The sequence below is a fragment of the Saccoglossus kowalevskii genome, chromosome 6 (assembly GCF_978046115.1).
Source record: "Saccoglossus kowalevskii chromosome 6, keSacKowa6.1, whole genome shotgun sequence".
Taxonomy (NCBI): Eukaryota; Metazoa; Hemichordata; class Enteropneusta; family Harrimaniidae; genus Saccoglossus; species Saccoglossus kowalevskii.
Genome location: NC_140646.1, coordinates 35640371 through 35659390, shown reverse-complemented (window position 1 = coordinate 35659390; position 19020 = coordinate 35640371). Strand labels below are relative to the sequence as shown.

The following is a 19020-nucleotide window of genomic DNA, read 5'->3' as shown; positions in this document are numbered from 1 at the left end:
ATGAATCAATGAAAACAATATTTTATCTTTTCAAGCAGTTTTTTTTTAATGTGATTACATTCTCTCAAAGATGAGAATCTTCACAGATTTTTCATTAATTTCACTGAGATTAGTGCAGCTCAGCATCTTTGATCTACTGAGTTAAAGCAAGAGATTAGTTTGTTTATTCAAAATATTATTATGAACATTTGTGGGATGTTTGCTGATCTAGTTGGTTCTAAGCCACATAAGCAAGCGGGTTGATGCACATGGTTATTTTGTAGTGACAGGCAGGTGGCCTCATTTACATAACAATAATTATTTGCATTTTTCTTTTCTAACATTTAAATACTATTGAAGTCACAGTCGTGAGCTAATCTACATTCTTTGAAGGTCTAGATCAACTTGTCATATTTCACAAAAAATAATCCTGCAAAACATTTCCATATGTCTTTTGTGAAAATTTTTTTCAGACCTGTATGAAGTGATGTTCATTTAGTCCAGTACCGTTGGTAGTACAGCGAGTGCTGAAATAAACTGATCAGGAAAACCACTATCTTCATATCAATAGACCATTTTCCGTTCACTGCGAGAATCACGCGTTATGCGTGAAATCAAACGTAAAAACAGGACAAACAAAGGTCATAGCGTCGTAGTCGTGTCAAACATCGCGTGGGATTCGACAAACGCGAAAGTATTTCGGGGACATTTCCATGCTTAATAATGTGCTGTCCACATTTGATGATAGGCAATTTCGATTAAGTAAGGGTATTCGGAAGCAATATTCCTCTGTCGAAGATCGGCCGGTCAATGTAAGCTGCGAAATAAAGAAATTCTAGTTCAAAATCAAAACGTTCGATTTTTGCGGCAGACGTTCGATGCGCGTCTTTCATGCATCTCGCGAGATCTCGTAATTGTACGGAAAATTACCTATTTCCCCCAGGCCAACATTGCAGTAGTGTGTACTGTAAAATACTTTATTTTCACTTGGAATTAATTTTTTTTTTTTTTTTTTTTTTTTTTTAAATGTTTTTTGTGCCAGGCGACAGTTCCGGACTTTGAATGTCACTGTTGTCTCTCCTGACTTTTTTGTATGTGCAAATTGCAAGTGCAAGTGCTGACACATAGTGCATTTTGCCACAGAAGTCATTTCCTGTTTGGGACTACATGACAGGGCTGTGCGGCCATCTCCCTATCAAATGGCAATTTAATGCGCTATCCTGGCGTCAGCCAGGCTCGGTCAAACACAAGCACCTGCGGACCTTAACCAAGGTTCCCCCAAAGTCGCATTCATTAGTGAATGAATCTCGGCCAGTGGATTGGCCTTCCCATTGAGTCTGTGGCACACTCACCCAGGGTAGGGGTCGACCCCTTTGATGTTCAGCCTAAGGTAGGATTTGAATTTGGGTCTACCGATCATGAGTCTGACGCGACAACCACTATGCTACCAGTGACCGGAATTAATTTTTGCTAAAGGAATGATTCAGTGAAAATAAAATCCAGTGAATCCTATATTTCACTGTCAAAAATCAGAAAATAAATTTCATACAAAACACCCAAAAAGTCTTTTCAGTAGAAACACTCATTTGCATATCGAGTACTAGAATTTGAAATAAAATTGATTGTTAATAATTCATTGTTCAATTCTAGTACACTCGTAGGATTCTATAATTCAACATTTTCGTATTTCACACAATTTTGTTTTTTCGAAATACAAATCCAAATCCATAAATCACATTTGAAAATGGTTTTACCCACTCATCGTTTTAATTTGAGCAATTTTCACTGCACTCAAGTTACACATATCTCTCATGAATATGTTTATGTTAAGAAGTGTCAGCCTCTTGGAAGTGAAAGTGTCAAAGTCAATATAATATCAATCTAATGTTGCAAGGAAAACTGCTTGGGAACATTTTTCTTGATCAGTTCATTTTTGTAGCCCTCTGTAATGAACAAATTATATAAAAATACATCCAAATGTGCAAAATGGTGCTCAAAGGGCTCCTTGCATATGAACTTAAAAATAGGATATTCAAGGATGGCTCTAATCACACATTCAATAATGGGTTGTTTGTGTTGTGCACCTGTCCTTATTAGAGACTTCCAAATGATGGGGGGGGGGGGAGAACATAAAAACTATAATACCAACATATCTTGCATTGCCCTGCTCCTATATAAATAGAATCTTTGTTGCTTCCATTTAGAAAAGGCCATTGAGAGTAACATCAAGTAATTCTAGACATACAATGTACACTGCAATTGCATAGTTTACTGTCAAATATATTTTATTGCACTATGTCCCACATACATACATTATGCTTTATAGCTTTTAAACTGTTTATTGATTCATCTCATATTTTATATACATCTGTCTTATTGTGCACATACATGAATGTTTGTGATAATCTGGATGTCAGTTAACTTCATTTTTTATGATCACTCTTAAACAACTCAACATCACCTTGTTAATATTTTTTATTCTTTCAGTCTTATTGGGTAATCTTTAGAATTTTTTGTGAAACTTTTACATCAACATTTTGTTTAAAAAAGAAAAAAACATTTTAAATTAATTAATTAAGTTTATAAATAGCAAGAGCTTTTTAGCTCCGCTGTCGACTTTGTCGAGCGGAGCTTATCATATGAGTGATTGTCCGTCGTCCGTGTCAATGTTTTACTTTTTCGACTTCTTCTTGAAAACTACAAGCCTGAATGCTTTGATACTTGGTGTATATGTACCTTGGGTAGACCTCTCTTAGGTTTGTTCATTTCATGTTGATATCTTCAATTCTCTAATTTTGGTGAATATTTTTGTCATTTTTGGTAAAAAGTGATATTTTCAACTTCTTGTTAAAAACCGCAAGTGCAATTGCTTTGATACTACATGTGGACCTCTCTCAGATTTGTTCATTTTGTAATGATATCTTTAATTCTCTAATTTTGGTGAATATTTTTGTCATTTTTGGTAAAAAGTGATATTTTCGACTTCTTGTTAAAAACCGCAAGTGCAATTGCTTTGATATTACATATATAGGTACTACATGTGGACCTCTCTCAGATTTGTTCATTTTGTAATGATATCTTTAATTCTCTAATTTTGGTGAATATTTTTGTCATTTTTGGTAAAAAGTGATATTTTCAACTTCTTGTTAAAAACCGCAAGTGCAATTGCTTTGATATTACATATATAGGTACTACATGTGGACCTCTCTCAGAATTGTTCATTTTGTAATGATATCTTTAATTCTCTAATTTTGGTGAATATTTTTATCATTTTTGGTAAAAAGTGATATTTTCGACTTCTTGTTAAAAACCACAAGTCCAATTGCTTTGATATTACATATATAGGTACTACATGTGGACCTTTCTCAGATTTGTTCATTTTGTGATGATATCCTCAATTCTCTAATTTTGGTGAATATTTTTGTAATTTTTGGTAAAAAGTGATATTTTCGACTTCTTGTTAAAAACCACAAGTCCGATTGCTTTGATATTACATATATAGGTACTACATGTGGACCTCTCTCAGATTTGTTCATTTTGTGATGATATCTTCAATTCTCTAATTTTCGTGAATATTTTTGTAATTTTTGGTAGAAAGTGATATTTTCGACTTCTTGTTAAAAACTGTAAGTCCGACTGCTTTGATACTATACATATTGTTCATTTTCTGATGATGTCTTCAGTTCTTTAATTGAAATGTGCATTTCTAACAGCGGAGCTATCTCAGCCGATAGGCTGCTTGTGTTAATTACTCTTAAAAATTGTTTTAAGAGCATCCTGCTCTTTATCTTCGTTACATCTCAATATGTAAAAAAAAATCCTGTCTTTTAGGCATAACAAAAGGAATAATTGAGACATAGAAACAATTCTCATTATGTCTTTGAATCGGATTAGTCTGATAGTTTTCAAGTAATTTTTTTCTTTTTCTCTGTATCTCAAATAGGAGAAGCCTCCAATCATGAAGTCACCGTCGTCACGTCAAGAAACTAAGACATTGAAAAGAAAATTATTCTCATCTTTATCTTCCCTACCTGAGAATGAAGGTAAGGTTTATTTCTGCTACAAGTGTAGTTTAACTGTCTCATCCATGTGTGTAACATGCACATTATTATAATAAAAACCCTGAGCTCTTCCCTGTGGTGTGTGTAACATGTACATTATAATAATAAAAACCCTGAGCTCTTTCATGTGGTGTGTGTAACATGTACATTATAATAATAAAAACCCTGAGCTCTTTCATGTGGTGTGTGTAACATGTACATTATAATAATAAAAACCCTGAGCTCTTCCGTTTGGTGTGTAATACATGTACATTATAATAATAAAAACCATGAGCTCTTCCGTGTGGTGTGTGATACATGTACATTATAATAATAAAAACCATGAGCTCTTCCGTTTGGTGTGTGATACATGTACATTATAGTAATAAAAACCCTGAGCTCTTCCGTTTGGTGTGTGATACATGTACATTATAATAATAAAAACCATGAGCTCTTCCGTGTGGTGTGTGATACATGTACATTATAATAATAAAAACCATGAGCTCTTCCGTTTGGTGTGTGATACATGTACATTATAATAATAAAAACCCTGAGCTCTTCCGTTTGGTGTGTGATACATGTACATTATAATAATAAAAACCATGAGCTCTTCCGTGTGGTGTGTGATACATGTACATTATAATAATAAAAACCCTGAGCTCTTCCGTTTGGTGTGTGATACATGTACATTATAATAATAAAAACCATGAGCTCTTCCGTTTGGTGTGTGATACATGTGCATTATAATAATAAAAACCCTGAGCTCTTCCGTTTGGTGTGTGATACATGTACATTATAATAATAAAAACCATGAGCTCTTCCGTGTGGTGTGTGATACATGTACATTATAATAATAAAAACCCTGAGCTCTTCCGTGTGGTGTGTGATACATGTACATTTTAATAATAAAAACCCTGAGCTCTTCCATGTGGTGTGTGATACATGTACATTATAATAATAAAAACCCTGAGCTCTTTCTTGTGGTGTGTGATACATGTACATTATAATAATAAAAACCATGAGCTCTTCCGTGTGGTGTGTGATACATGTACATTATAATAATAAAAATCCTGAGCTCTTTCGTGTGGTGTGTGATACATGTACATTATAATAATAAAAATCATGAGCTCTTCCGTGTGGTGTGTGATACATGTACATTATAATAATAAAAACCCTGAGCTCTTCCGTGTGGTGTGTGATACATGTACATTATAATAATACTGTAAAGAGGTTAATTATTTACTGGGTTTTAATTTTGCTTATTTCACTGATTGGAAAATGCGCTAAATTAAAACCCAATGAATATGTAAAATTTAGCATAGAACACATTATCTAAATGATAAAACCGTGAATTTAAAACCCAATGAATATGCATGAAATGGTAAATCTGCGAAATTTAAACCCAATGAAAATTAGTCATTTTACAGTAAAAACCCTGAGCTCTTCCGTGTGGTGTGTGATACATGTACATTACTGTTGTATAATAATAAAAACCCTGAGGTTTGTGTGGTGTGTGATACATGTACATTATAATAATAAAAACCCTACGTTTTTCTGTGTGTTCTATGTGTGATACATGTTCATTTTGACGTTATATTAATGAAAACCCCTAGCTCTGCAATTTGTTTTATGTGTGTAGTACATCATAACATTAATATTGCATTATTCCTGTGGGACATTAGTCCAAAATGGAGACTAATGTCTTGAATTCTGTTCGAGTGCCAGTATGTCATTTTTCGAAATGTCTGAAACAATTTTATTCCAAGTTCATACAAAGACGAGACATGCTGGTATGCATGTTAATTTTGTTGTTGTTTTGTTTTGTTGATCTTTGTCTAACTATGTTCATTGTAGTCCCCCAAAAACATGTCATTACAACATGTCATCAACTGTAGACATGCCTCGGCTGATTTCATTTAAACTTGTTATTTACATTACTCATTGTTGGTTACTGGTGTTTGTCATTTTGTATCACAACTTGATTAAAAATACATTACTGGTGGTCTTTTGTTACTTATGTGTTCTACTCGTTTCCCGTATATACTTTCTTTTTTGTTCAAATTTGACCAACTTGTGGCTGTTTTTGTTTAAAAATCACAAAATGTTAACATTTCATCAACCATTTGCCTATTCAATCTTGGTGTGAACATCACACATGAGTTACTGATTTGATTAATAATGGTTGCCTGGCAGCCATGTTGGTTTTATTTGTGTGTGTCCTGAACCATTTCTAGGGCATTCAAAATACAATCGCTTGTTTTGTGTCAAGTGATAATATTTGTAATAATAGCATAAAAGGTATTTTATAAAGTTGAGCGTTTCTTGTAATTTCTCTAAGGCAGCATTATTGTAAATAATAAAAACTTGTCAGTGTGTAAAGGGTATCCTCACTAGTAACAACAGCTGTTTTTGCTGAACATCACTGATGTAAGCAGTTCTCTCTATTTTTATGTTATCATAATATCATAATAAGATGAAGGCAATTTTACACAAATATACTGAAATCAATAAATTGAAATGTTCAACCTATATGTGTATTGATATTGCAGTTTTATCAATGCTGATACTAGTTCGGTAAATGTCACGATATTGTTTAAGAATGTTCGAACAGTATGCCGATAAAAAAACAAATTGCGCCATAGTATTTGAGTTTATTATAGCAATATGAGAATGTCATTGGGAATAACAAAGATTATTCACATGGCAATTACACTTACATGTAACTCATAACATTTCATTGTCCATATTTAGACATTTCGTTATGTCATTCATTTACATAAGCACTCATTATCATTATTACTCTGTTGCATTCCATCAGTCTTGAATCTGCATAACATTTTGACAATAAATTTGGTAACAAAAAAATACATCATCCTACTATTCGGCCAAAAAAAAAAAACCCAAGTCGAAAAATGTGAAAATTTGGTCGGTCGGTCGGATTTTTTTTTTAAATTCGTGATAACTAAAAGTATCGTAAATAGCCAAGGTATATGGACTTCATAGTATTCGGAACATGTCAGAGAAATACAGATCAACCCGAGGTTCAAAATCGTCACTAAAGAGGAAACACTTTTTACTGCTTAAAATGGTGAGTTTTTAATATTTGCACCTATTAAAAAAAAAAAAACGCGACCCGATATTTCATATTTTTCTGTCGGTCGCTGAGGGCAACAAAACAATCTTTTTGTGTGGTCTTATTGTATTCCTGGGTTTGGGACATAAAAATAAAAACTGTACAAACAGGTGGTAAGCTCATAGTAAATAAATAGCAGTCAGTTCCTGCATATTGTATTTTATCCATGTCAAGTTAGTCATGTGTACGTGAAAAGAAATGTTTGTATTTGCCCACAAATAAGACGCATGTGAAGCTTGTATGTTGCCACTTTTTGCTTCATCATTTTTCAAGATGGTGGCAATCGCCAAAATTCTGATATATATTGTAAAGTTTACTGTCAGCAAAGAAACATGTAATACTTGTATCAACCGCTCCCTCGTGTAGGCTTTTGGGTCTTTGCACAGGGAAAATGTTTAGCTTTCTAACGTTGGGGTAGATATAGTAATATATATTCTTGCATGCCTTCTTGTTACACAGCAAGAGCATAGAATACTTGGTTGGTTGAGTGCGCTCTTTCTTGTACAAGGCACATTGATTAATAAAGTTTATGATTTATTATCATTGCTATCAGCCATTGCCAGGGTTTGTGCTAATGTCTTGGCAAGACGAGTTCCACCTACAAAATTTTAAGAAATTGAAATTTGACCCTGGATAACTTTATTAGAGATTCGAACTCAACTTGCCTAAAAAACTGGGTCCCTCTTCAATAATTTGAGTCTGGGAAGCAAAATATGGGGTTAACGCGATCCCTGCATTGCTGTATCCAAAGTTCAGTTTATTTTAAATTTTGTCTCAGTGTGCATAAACACTCTAATTTTCTTTTAAAAGAAATCCCTTTTGGACAACTGAATTTGTTGGTGTTTTAGCATCTGAGCTTATTACCAAACACTTCAGTGTGGTATTCAGCCCCCCCCCTAAATATAGGGAGTGGGGGCGGGGGTGGATCTTCCAAGAGCCCTTCGGGGTTTATAAAACTCATTCAACATAGTCCATGTGATGTACACCTAATATGCCAAACATGTTGCTGAACGATTTTGCCAATGAAAACAAGCTGGTTGGCGATCCACTCCATTAAAAAAAAACTAGCAATATGTTTTCGGCTGTTGCCATGGTAGGACATGAGCGTGAAGCTAACGTTGGTTTATAACTAAAACCGGGCACCGTATACAAAGTTCGCAAAAAAGCATTCAGTCCTTAGAAGTCATTTTATTTTATTGCTAGGACGTATGCTGTTGTTAGGGATTGGTCAGTTACTTCGGCCTGGGGGTGGATCAGTAGGGGGGTCACCCTGATTTTGATTTTGCGAATGGGGGGGGGGGGGTCACCCTGTTTTCCACAATTCACACACGCGCTTATGCATATATTTTTTTAAATTTTATTTCAGAACAATAGATTAAAAAGTTAATCGTACAAATGTGTTCTTAATAATAACTATTACCCATATTGCCTATAAATTTGTTGATGCAAAAAATGTTATAGGCTAAATATTTTGGGATTGAAGTTGACAAATAACTAACAGATTATGCAATGCGGCAGAGCCCCATGCAATTATACAGTTAAGTTTTGAACACATCCCAAGTCCATGTGATATCAGATTATTTTATTTAAAGTCTGAAGTCACCATTGTATAAGATATTTACTGGATTTATCCAATTGTAGCTGGAGACGGAAAAACACAGCAATTAGTACAAAGAGCAGTGACAGTTTTTGTTCAGCAAATCAAAAAAGTTAAATGGATTCATGTATATAAATAAATAGTTTTTTGTTTTTTTAACTTTTAAATATGCATATTTTGCTCTGTAAAATACCAAAATCCAACACAAATTTATACAAAAATCAAAGTGTCCTTTGTTTTCATAAGCACAGACTGTGCTTCAGGTGTAAAGCTTTCCTGGTCTATAAGATATGAAAGATATATTAAATCCAAATTAGTTTTCAAACCGCCTAGATTCAAATCCTCTTTTCCTATCTTATAAGGGCGTTTATCAAGTGAGTACTCCACAGCTTTGTTTTTATTTACTATCTTTAGCAGCATAGATTTCCCTACTTCCTGCAGCCTTTTCTGTAGTCGTTTTTTGGCTTTATGCTTCCCCTCCCCTCCTAAGGTGACTGGTCTATTAAATGCAAACACTAAAAATTACGGCAAACCACGATATTTTCAATGCACATCATACATTTTGTAATCATGTCAGAGCCAAAACTGTTAATGTTTCTTTGTTTTTCGGGGGGGGGGGGGGGGGGTCAGCATGTTTTAAAATATAATGTTAGGTCAACTGAGATTTACAGCTGACAAAATGGAATCTACCGACACCCCCCCCCCCCCCCCCCCCCCGGCCAGAGTAACTGAACAATCCCTTAAATTTATTATTTCCAACCGATAATATTTTCTAGATTGCAGGCAGCATTTACAGTTCATTCAAAGTTGCGTCGGGATTACGTTGATACAGTGTAACAATGTCGGCGATCTCTTGATCTCTTACCGGTGTGCAACGTAGCCAAAATAAAAGGCATGAATACAAGACTAGTGGGAGGTAATAAATTTGGGGTCGAAAATATTCAAAAAACAGTTTTTGGCTGTTGCCATGGTAGCTGTGGACCAGGATTGTTTTGCCAATTAGTGACGGTACGACCTGCCTGTCAATTATAAACAAAATTAGCCAAGCCAAAAAAATCTCAGTAAATTGTTGCCCACACTCAAGCGGATTAGAATGAGCTACGTCCATGCTTTTTAATCATAGAAATGTAGGGTGTGATACATTTGGCGTGAAGGTATTAACAAATTCAGTTGTTGGCTGTTTCCATGGAAACGGTGGTCAGAATTTGTTTTCAGATTTTACTAATAGTAACTTTGTGCCCACACTCAAGCTGAGCAAAATGAGCTATGTCTGAGGTGTTGTATCCAAAATTTGTAGGAGATACATTTCCTGATAACTAGGGTGAAGGTGTGACCTACCTGCTAAGTTTGAGCGAAATCGGCCAAGCCAAACAAATCACAGAAGAATTAATATGTGAAAACACTAGAAATCACACACACACACACACAGATACACAAAATTAAAGTGATTTTAAGGGCAATCCAAATGGAGCGAATCGCCAATACCATGTTCATTTGCATATTGACCGTGAAAATACCAAAAACATCATTGCATGGGTGATATGCAAATTAGTTTTAGTCAAAATAAGTTACTGCTTAGAAGTACCATTACTGTTGTTCAAATTTCATTTCACTCGGCAAATATATTCATGTACCCAAACGTAAAGTATCGTACTTCTAAATATTGTTTATTTCTGCTATGTTTCGAAAAACGCTACTCTTGAACGGACTACTTTATTCGCTCTCAGACCTCATTTGCATATGGGGTGTGGAAGTACCGATTTTGATTTCAGGGACGAATCAAAATAAACTGCAGTATATATGTAATAATGTGGAATACTTCCTTTCACTGTGAACATTTTTCCGCTAAAATAAATTCCAGTGAAAATGCCATTTCCCTCATACTCTATTGAGACTTGACACAGCACAGTGAAAATTTGATTCACACCGTATGCTTGAAAACTTTTCATCGAAAATAAATTAAGTGAAATTCTGTGTGATTTCATGAGAGTTGAAAATGAAAAATTTATATGACACCCAACCCTACATGTACCACTCCATACACAATGTAACCACACCTCAAAAACATCCTTTCACCAGTGTATTCTATTTGAATTCAGGAGAAATTTAAATAAACAAATTATATGACAACGAACTTAATTATAATTTCAACCTCTAGTTCAGCACTGATTAAATAAACTACCTCGTCTTTATGCCAACTTGAAGTTATTCAATGCCTACACCAGTGACTTCAAAATCTATGTTTCAATTCCAGGAATTTCACTTGCTATTAATTGTATGGGAGTGCCAGTCTTTTATTTTCTATTGTAATGTCAATTTCTTGTGATTACTCGGAAAATGAAGCTGTAACCACAGACCACAGTGCTGCAACTAAATCCTGGTATAAGCACCGGTTAGGCAGTCTTGAACTATGCATGTGAAGCCAGCTGAGAGGTATATCCAATCCTATAGATTTCTCATTGTTTGGTAACTATTTGCTGCAAATGCAACAAAAATCAGCATAAAAATATTACCCACACAGCATTCTACAGGTTACTTGTTTAATTTATGTCTGGCTACATGACTATGATTGGTTAGAGCTTGACAAAGGTTTGACAAACTCCAAATATGCATTTACAATTAAATTCTGTCTCATTTTAATTAGAACATTGTTTATTAAAAAGGTCTATACCAAAATGCCATTCCAGTGATATGTATTTACTTTTTCAAAACTCATACTAATCATATTATTAAATTAGAATTGCCAAGTAATGTCAACATTGTGAACTGATCATGTTACCCATGTTATTCTCATGTTGTTGTCAGTCTTCATGGAAGGAAGCTTTAGTGTATATGTTATCTATTTAAACTATTCCTAAGCCCTTGCCCTTAATAATTTCTACTTCTGATGTTTTCCTGTATGACCTTTAACCTATGTCATGGGAAATAGATACGAATATTGGGTGTGGATACAGATAGTAGATGATAACACATTGTACAGCATTCGATAGTTTAGTCTGTCTCGTGAGATTTTGTTCATTGTTTGTTCCAATGATGTATTTTCTTCCCCTGACATTGATAATCTGGCTTAGAGTGGGCGTAAGCTGCAGACACTGTGTATGCTGTCTTTCACTATAATTATAAACAGCTTCTTTGCCTTACTGTGTAGAGACTGATTGACATATAGAGGTCACATTGCCACCATAAAAATAATGACAAATATATCATAAAACTAATAACATTTTATTATGGAATTCAATTCATTAAATTTTTATTACAATCATTATTTCAAATAAAAAATTCTGTATATTCTTAGGTGGTATTCAAATGTGAACTTTATAGACATGGGGACCGTGAACAGATATTTATAGGTACTATGTTGTCAGCAGTTAGTTACATTCACGTATTGGTAAATTTAAGATGTATACTCATTAGAGGCTTGCTGTATTTCTTTGAACAAATGCTGTTATGTTTTATGTAAAAAAAAAAAAACATTTTTATTTGACGATAAATCATATTATGTTGTTTTCCCCAGATACATCAAACACAATTATTTAAATATACTGAAATATCATTGCATCTTTAAATCTTGTTGTTGATAACATATTTGTTTATCTCGTGGAGCTCTGAGTAATTATCACAGTTCTGTGTTCTCTGTGTTAGTGGTAAATGAAGTCAATTAAGATTTTTTTCTTCAAAATTTACTAAAATTCTCACGATGAACATGAAGTAGTAATAATTACATTATGATTTATATGGGAAATGTTTGCTATTTATTGTTTTCTGTTTTCAATTGTCAAATTTACCAACACTCAAAAAAATCCCAGAGATGCCAGACACTTCAAAGCGGCATGTATTATTATGATTTTCACTTCTATATATGTGTCTGTGGTTTTCATTGTTTAATTTACTATCTTTTAACAAAGATCATGTGACCTACGCATAAAAATATATCATCAGGGGGCTCCACATTCTTGGAGGTAATGCAAAGCTAGATTGTACCTGATTGGCTACCTAATCCTGACACCTAACAGGCAGACCAATTAGAGAACTGCTTGCTTGTTAACAGTTTTTTCAACCAATTAAATTCTGCCTTGATTTAACTGCATTCTTGGAGGCCATGGTTACTATTGCCTAGATTGCCTCATCTGGCTTTAATAGTCAACTTAGTTATTTTCTTCAATTTCAATCAATGCATTATTACTATGTTGGGGCTCGCAGTTGGGTAGCTAGAGAAATACAGGGCTTCAGTGATGTTTTTATATTATTTTGGCCAAAGACTTTTTAGAAAATCAATACTTTTAACATTTGTTCTGTTATGTTATGATTATTTATTGAGACATGTACTAGAAATTAATTAGATGTGAATTTTTCTTTAGGCCAGCCTGTCTTGCCAAGTGATTCCTGGTGAGGCTAATATTAATTAATTTACATCTGAATGTCAACTGTGAAAGACCCCCATGGCATATATCAGATGTACATGTAGTAGTGTATCATAATTATTTTGTGTGAAGGGAGGTCTTAAAATGGAACATGACAACTTATTTGGTGTTTTTGGGGGTTGGTAGGGATTATAGGTTACCTTATTTTTCCACATCTCAATAATATTGTTTGGTATTCTAATATAATTGGTATAGAATACTGCTTTGGATTTATTGGTGAATGTTTGTACTACTCAGTATTGTGAGCTCTTTAGTAGGTCTTAATATTGATTGCGTCGTTTTTGTCAAGTGATCGAAATAGTATCGTTTTTCTGCTGCAGCTTTGTAATCCTCTTTGTGTATTTATGTGCAACTTGAGTTCCTTTTTTATTAATTGCAAATTTGTGTGACGATGTGAAACATAACTTCAAGTAATTAATTAAAATATCATAATGCTAAGATACTGATTTTTTTGTTTATGCATTTGGATGCAAGGTGCTTAATTGTATTCACTGTTGTGTGTGTGCTATTTTTGTTATTGTTGTTTTTTACAAAACCCTGCATTCAAAAGAATGTCATTTGTAAGCACTGCATGTACTTCGGGGTGACCTGTCTCATAGTTCATTGTACTCATTATGATAGCTCTGGTTACTGCTGCCAAGAACAGGTATGGTCACAGTTTTATTGCCATTCATAGGTAATTTATATTATTAATTAGACACACCTGGTTAGCACCTTGTGTTTTTCCTAGTTTATTCCTTGACCTTTAACCGTTGAGCCCAAAATATGGTGTCACCTTTCACAAAACAACCAACCAAATTTGTTCCAATTTGTTTTTTTTTTGTTATTGATCAAGTCCTTCAATTAAAGTGAAAATATGCAAAAAATTTCAAAATATGAATAATTATAATTTATTGACAATGTTACCTGTGGTACAGTGACTATTTTTAAAACTTGCTCGTTTCACCATTGCTGCTTGCTGTGTTTGTCATATATTTTAATTGCAATACTGATCACAAACTCTACCTTTAAAAATACTGATCTCTCCCCATTCAACAGTTTCCTATCATATTCAGTACTTATTACTAACACATTTATTTTATTCGACAGTGCTGATTTATTCAACAATTGATGAGACTATATTGTGTATTTTCAAATAGCAGTGAAAGTGGCACTTGCAAATCATCATCTTGTACATTTACCATGCTGCCACGGTTACTAACAGTTACTAATGGTTGGTTTTTAACCGTGATCACAAAACAGTGACTCCTGAACATGGGTTACAACTCTGGGAATATCCATTGTTATGTCTCAATAGCAACCTATCACATAGTATAAACTACAGCGTCCAAAGGTCATACTGTTCCTATTTCTACCGTATAATGTATGCACTCGGTACATGCCTTTGGCCAGCATGATCTGACTTATTATTATATTTTCTTGACCCCCTATGCTGATACATTAAATTCTTATAATGACCAGAGAAAAAGCAGATACCATAGATGACAAATTAAAATATGTTGTACATCATGACCGCTTTGGGAAATACCCTCATAACTGCGGAATGCTATTTTTGAAATGATCATGTGTACTGTGTAACAGTGGAGGATTTGTGACTGTTTTTTTTTTAGTCGTCTTTCATATCTTGAGATGAAATCATTCTAATGATGGAGCTACATTTTACCTCCAAGCATCTCAGCTCCCTAAGTTGTTCAAAATTAGAAAGATTTCTGAGATCATTTCATTGCTCAGTCATTACACATGCTTTATTCTGTAACTAAAAATCACTTCTGTTTTAGCACAAATGTCATGCAAGTATTCTGTGTTGTAAAATAACATATTATCTCAATTTTGATAAATCACACACAACAACACAAATAGTTTACTTATTTTTTCAAATCTTGGTAGAATCATCGTGACTTCTGAATACACTGTTAAAAATAATTTGTACATGCAAGCTTATAACTGAATTTTAATTTATGTTGAAAATCGCAATGCAAAGTAAGTCGAGCTTAATACTCAGTAACTGTTTATGTATTTCAACAGAATTTATGGTTAAGGGTCACCATGCTTTTTATTTATCTCTGTAGTAGTAGATGGTCTGCTTAGCTCCTGCCTCATAAATATGCATGAGCCATTGGGATGATGTCATATGTAAATCTCATATCTCATTGTGTTTTTTTTTTTTTTTTCTGGTTGCTAATGGCTTTAAAGGACTTTATTATATTCTGATTTAAATGTTAATTTGTCTCATTGTCTATTTCATCCAAAATTAGCATAGATGTTAGAGATAAAATTTAAAAAAGGAGCATATTGCTGATATTTTTTTTGGGTGAAAAAATAGGATTAGTAAATTTCCTGTGTTATATATGATTAAAATAGTAATACCTGAATATTATCTGTTTTAAACAGAAATACACATATAATTTTTTAATTAAATTCTGATGGAATAATTTGTACCCCTTGAGCGCCATGATTTTCCTGCCAAAATTCTAATGCAATATTTTGCATATTTTCGTGTATCTTTTATTATTTTGGAACAAATAGACATCATTTTCTCTTGGCTGCCGGTTTAGTAAACAAATTTAAAAATATAAACAAATTTAAAAATATAAAAAAAAATTGCAGGTTTATTTTGTGACAGGTGAAAAAAGTGGATATTTAAAATTTGAATTCTAAGGGTTGAACAATAAAATATTTGTAGATAGCTGCAGCCATACAGTATTTCATGAATGTCACCTCCATCTGCTGCATATGGCAGAATAATTGTAATTTCTAAGTCTTATTCTAATGCTAATATGATGGCACATTTCTGTATGCAGTACCCGTGCCTAATTATATTCGAATCATCAAAGCCTGTAATATGAAAAAATACCAAGGCTGTTAAATATGCAATGATTCTACAGGAAATAAAACTGATGGGGTGATGAAATAAAAAAAAAAATTAATTCTCTGTTCTGTCTGTAAATTATCAGTGTCAGACTAGCTCTCTGTATATTTTCCGTACTTAATTGCTTTCAAAACTATTAACGGTGTACCATGGCAACCACCACTGGGATTGATAGCTGTCAGTCATTCAGTGCTCTAGAACGATATATTATTTTTGGGTCTTACCTAAAGAATGGTGATCATGTTTTAAATTAGTAATATATCGCTATACCATGGTTATATTTGTTGCTACGGTCAGTAATTCAATATTTCTAGTGATCAGATATAAAATTAATTAATAAGAAATGGTGACGGTGATATGAATTGAGACACAGATTCTTAGCGTCTTGCACATTGTTAGATTTTCTATATGTGATAAGGATGGTTTGTTTGTCTCATTCATGCAACAACCTTCTCATTATGTCCTTTTCCTTATTTACTGCCATGTTTCCAAAGCGAGGAGACAAGAAAGAAATATTTAAAATTCTTATTTAATTGTAATGTCAAATAATTCTTAGAGCTGACCCATTTGAGTCTATATTTAGAATTGTCTCAGAAGCACATATGGCTGTGTATTTACCATTTTGAACGGTGTATCCACACCACCAGAGAGAAAAACATTTTGATTTGGCATAATGACTCACCAATCATTCCAGCAGCGTGGGAGTATTTGTAGAAAATGTTGACAATTTTTTTCCCTTTATATTTTGATGGTATATTTTTTTAATTTTACACGTCGCAGAATGAAAATTTTATCTTTCTTGCTTTATCTTTAATTTATTAATATTTTCTCAATGCATTTCCCAAAAAATTGCTTGAATTGGGATTTTTAAAAGGAAGGCTTCTCTGCCTTTTTCACTCATTTTCTTAAATTTTTTTTTTAATATCATATTTAGCCTAGCATGGTCTGGCTAGTTATATTCTATGATTTATGAGATAATTTATTATTCTCGCTTTATTTTTAATTTTATTTATTTTTTCTCAACATCACTGCATTTCAGAAAAATGTATTTACGCATGTGTAGTTGAATAATGATTTTGTTTTCTCTCTTTATTTTCATGTTCAGCCGAGCGTAGTCTGATTTATTTTTCATGATGTATTAACAAATATAATTTATTGATTGTAATCTATGAATTACAAAAATTAATTTAAATTAATATTCTACATACAATGTATATATATATATATATATATATATATATATATATATATATATATATATATATATATATATATATATATATATATATATGCTGTTTTTATTTTATTTGTTCACCTCTTCCACATTTTAAAGCCTTCTACTAAACAACAACACCTATTTGGCATCAAAATTATATTTAGCATGTGTGTTATTTGAAATTCTCAATATTATTATTTTGATTTTGACATCTTGGTCGAATATATAGCAGCGACCTAATTAGCTGACAAATCAAATACATTTCACAAAAAAATGGTTAAAAATTGACTTGAACCCTGTACGACTGAGAACAAAGTCTACATACACAGCAAAAGATGCATGTCTAAACCCACCAACTGACCCAATAAAAATATTAAAATGTGATATGTATCTAATAGAATTTAATAATAAAGATAATATAATACATTTCTCCTATTCCATAGGTATATTGATTATACTTGAAAATTAATAACTTACATATTGCCGAGAACAATTTTTTTTTTTTAATTTATTTTTTTAGATTTTGGAACACGTTCTGGCTAAGGTTGACTCAAAGTTCATACACACATGTATTACTCTAATTTGCTCTGAAACGTTTAAATTTTGTACACTGTAACGTAATTTCATGTACATAGAGACTCTAATTAAAATAACTACACAAATTAATATTCTATGTTCAAGGTCAATTTTAATAACAAGTTATTGCATGTAACTTAATGTAAAATGTTCAGAAAATTTTGTTTTGCTTCTTTGGAATATATGATAAAAAAAATCAATAATGTTAACAAAAAAAAATGTGTATTTTTCTTTTTGTCAAAAAAATAACCAAAACATTTCTTGCTTTTTTTCTGTTCTTTCAAGGGATATTGTATGTCAAGATCAGTAAGAATTATGTATTTGTACCTTTTTATACAGATTGTGTTATAAAACATCTAGACCACCATTTTGTTTTTCTCCCCCTCAGTAGCTGTACTATTTTTAGCTTACAAAGACAACCCTGTACTGCAGATCATTATTTCCCATGACGAATGCACTGACAAACCAGCATTCAAGCCTTCAAATCATATTGATTTTTCTGAAATAAGCTCTAAGTATCTTTGGGAATCTTTTGACTGGGATTTTTTGTTCTGTTTTTATGGCCCTTTCTATAAACACAGTCACAATGGCGAATTATATAACAGACTCTCACTGAGGATTTGAAAATGAGGTAAATTGGGTCAAAGGTCACTTCCTGAAGGATTCTTACTATGACCTATATCTTGTGTCAATAATATGCCTGAGAGCCACTGCACTGGGATTCTGTGCCATATTTTATACTGGCAATGGCCTTCATCTTTGTACAATTTACCAGTTTGAGGAACTTAAGTGCTGGCTTCATTGACCGTAGATTGTCTACACTGTGCGTATGAAATGTATGATGGTGACTCGATGCAACTCCACACTCCATTGTGTTAGGTAAATAGTTTTTATATTCTCACTCAATTCAAGGGTAGATTAGGTTATAATTTGTATAATCTCATTTATTCAGATTTTTATTATCATAATCTTCTTGATAAACCTTTGGATTTCTTTTGTTTCAATCCTCCATGCTGTGTATAAGTGTATACATGAAGTGTAATCACCAAATTTCTATTCAGGTTATTGTATTGCCAGATTGTTTTTTTGTCATGGTACCAAAGGTCGTTAATGACTATTGGATGTTGTTTATTTTACCATGTAGAAATCAAGCTATAATATTGTTAGAATGTACTTATTTATTATCAAC

At 32.9% G+C, this 19020-nt stretch overlaps 1 protein-coding gene across 2 annotated transcripts in view; it reads left to right on the top strand.

The window, feature by feature from the left end:
* Positions 1-19020, top strand: part of LOC102803437 (uncharacterized) — a 75229-nt gene that overhangs the window by 3522 nt on the left and 52687 nt on the right. The window contains exon 3 of one of the 2 annotated variants that reach the window (XM_085500454.1): positions 3923-4022. In XM_085500454.1, the coding sequence (XP_085356580.1) occupies positions 3923-4022 (100 nt within the window). Of the gene's footprint in view, positions 1-3922; positions 4023-18505; positions 18711-19020 lie in introns of those variants that run through there. The other variant, XM_085500455.1, reaches the window with a different exon arrangement.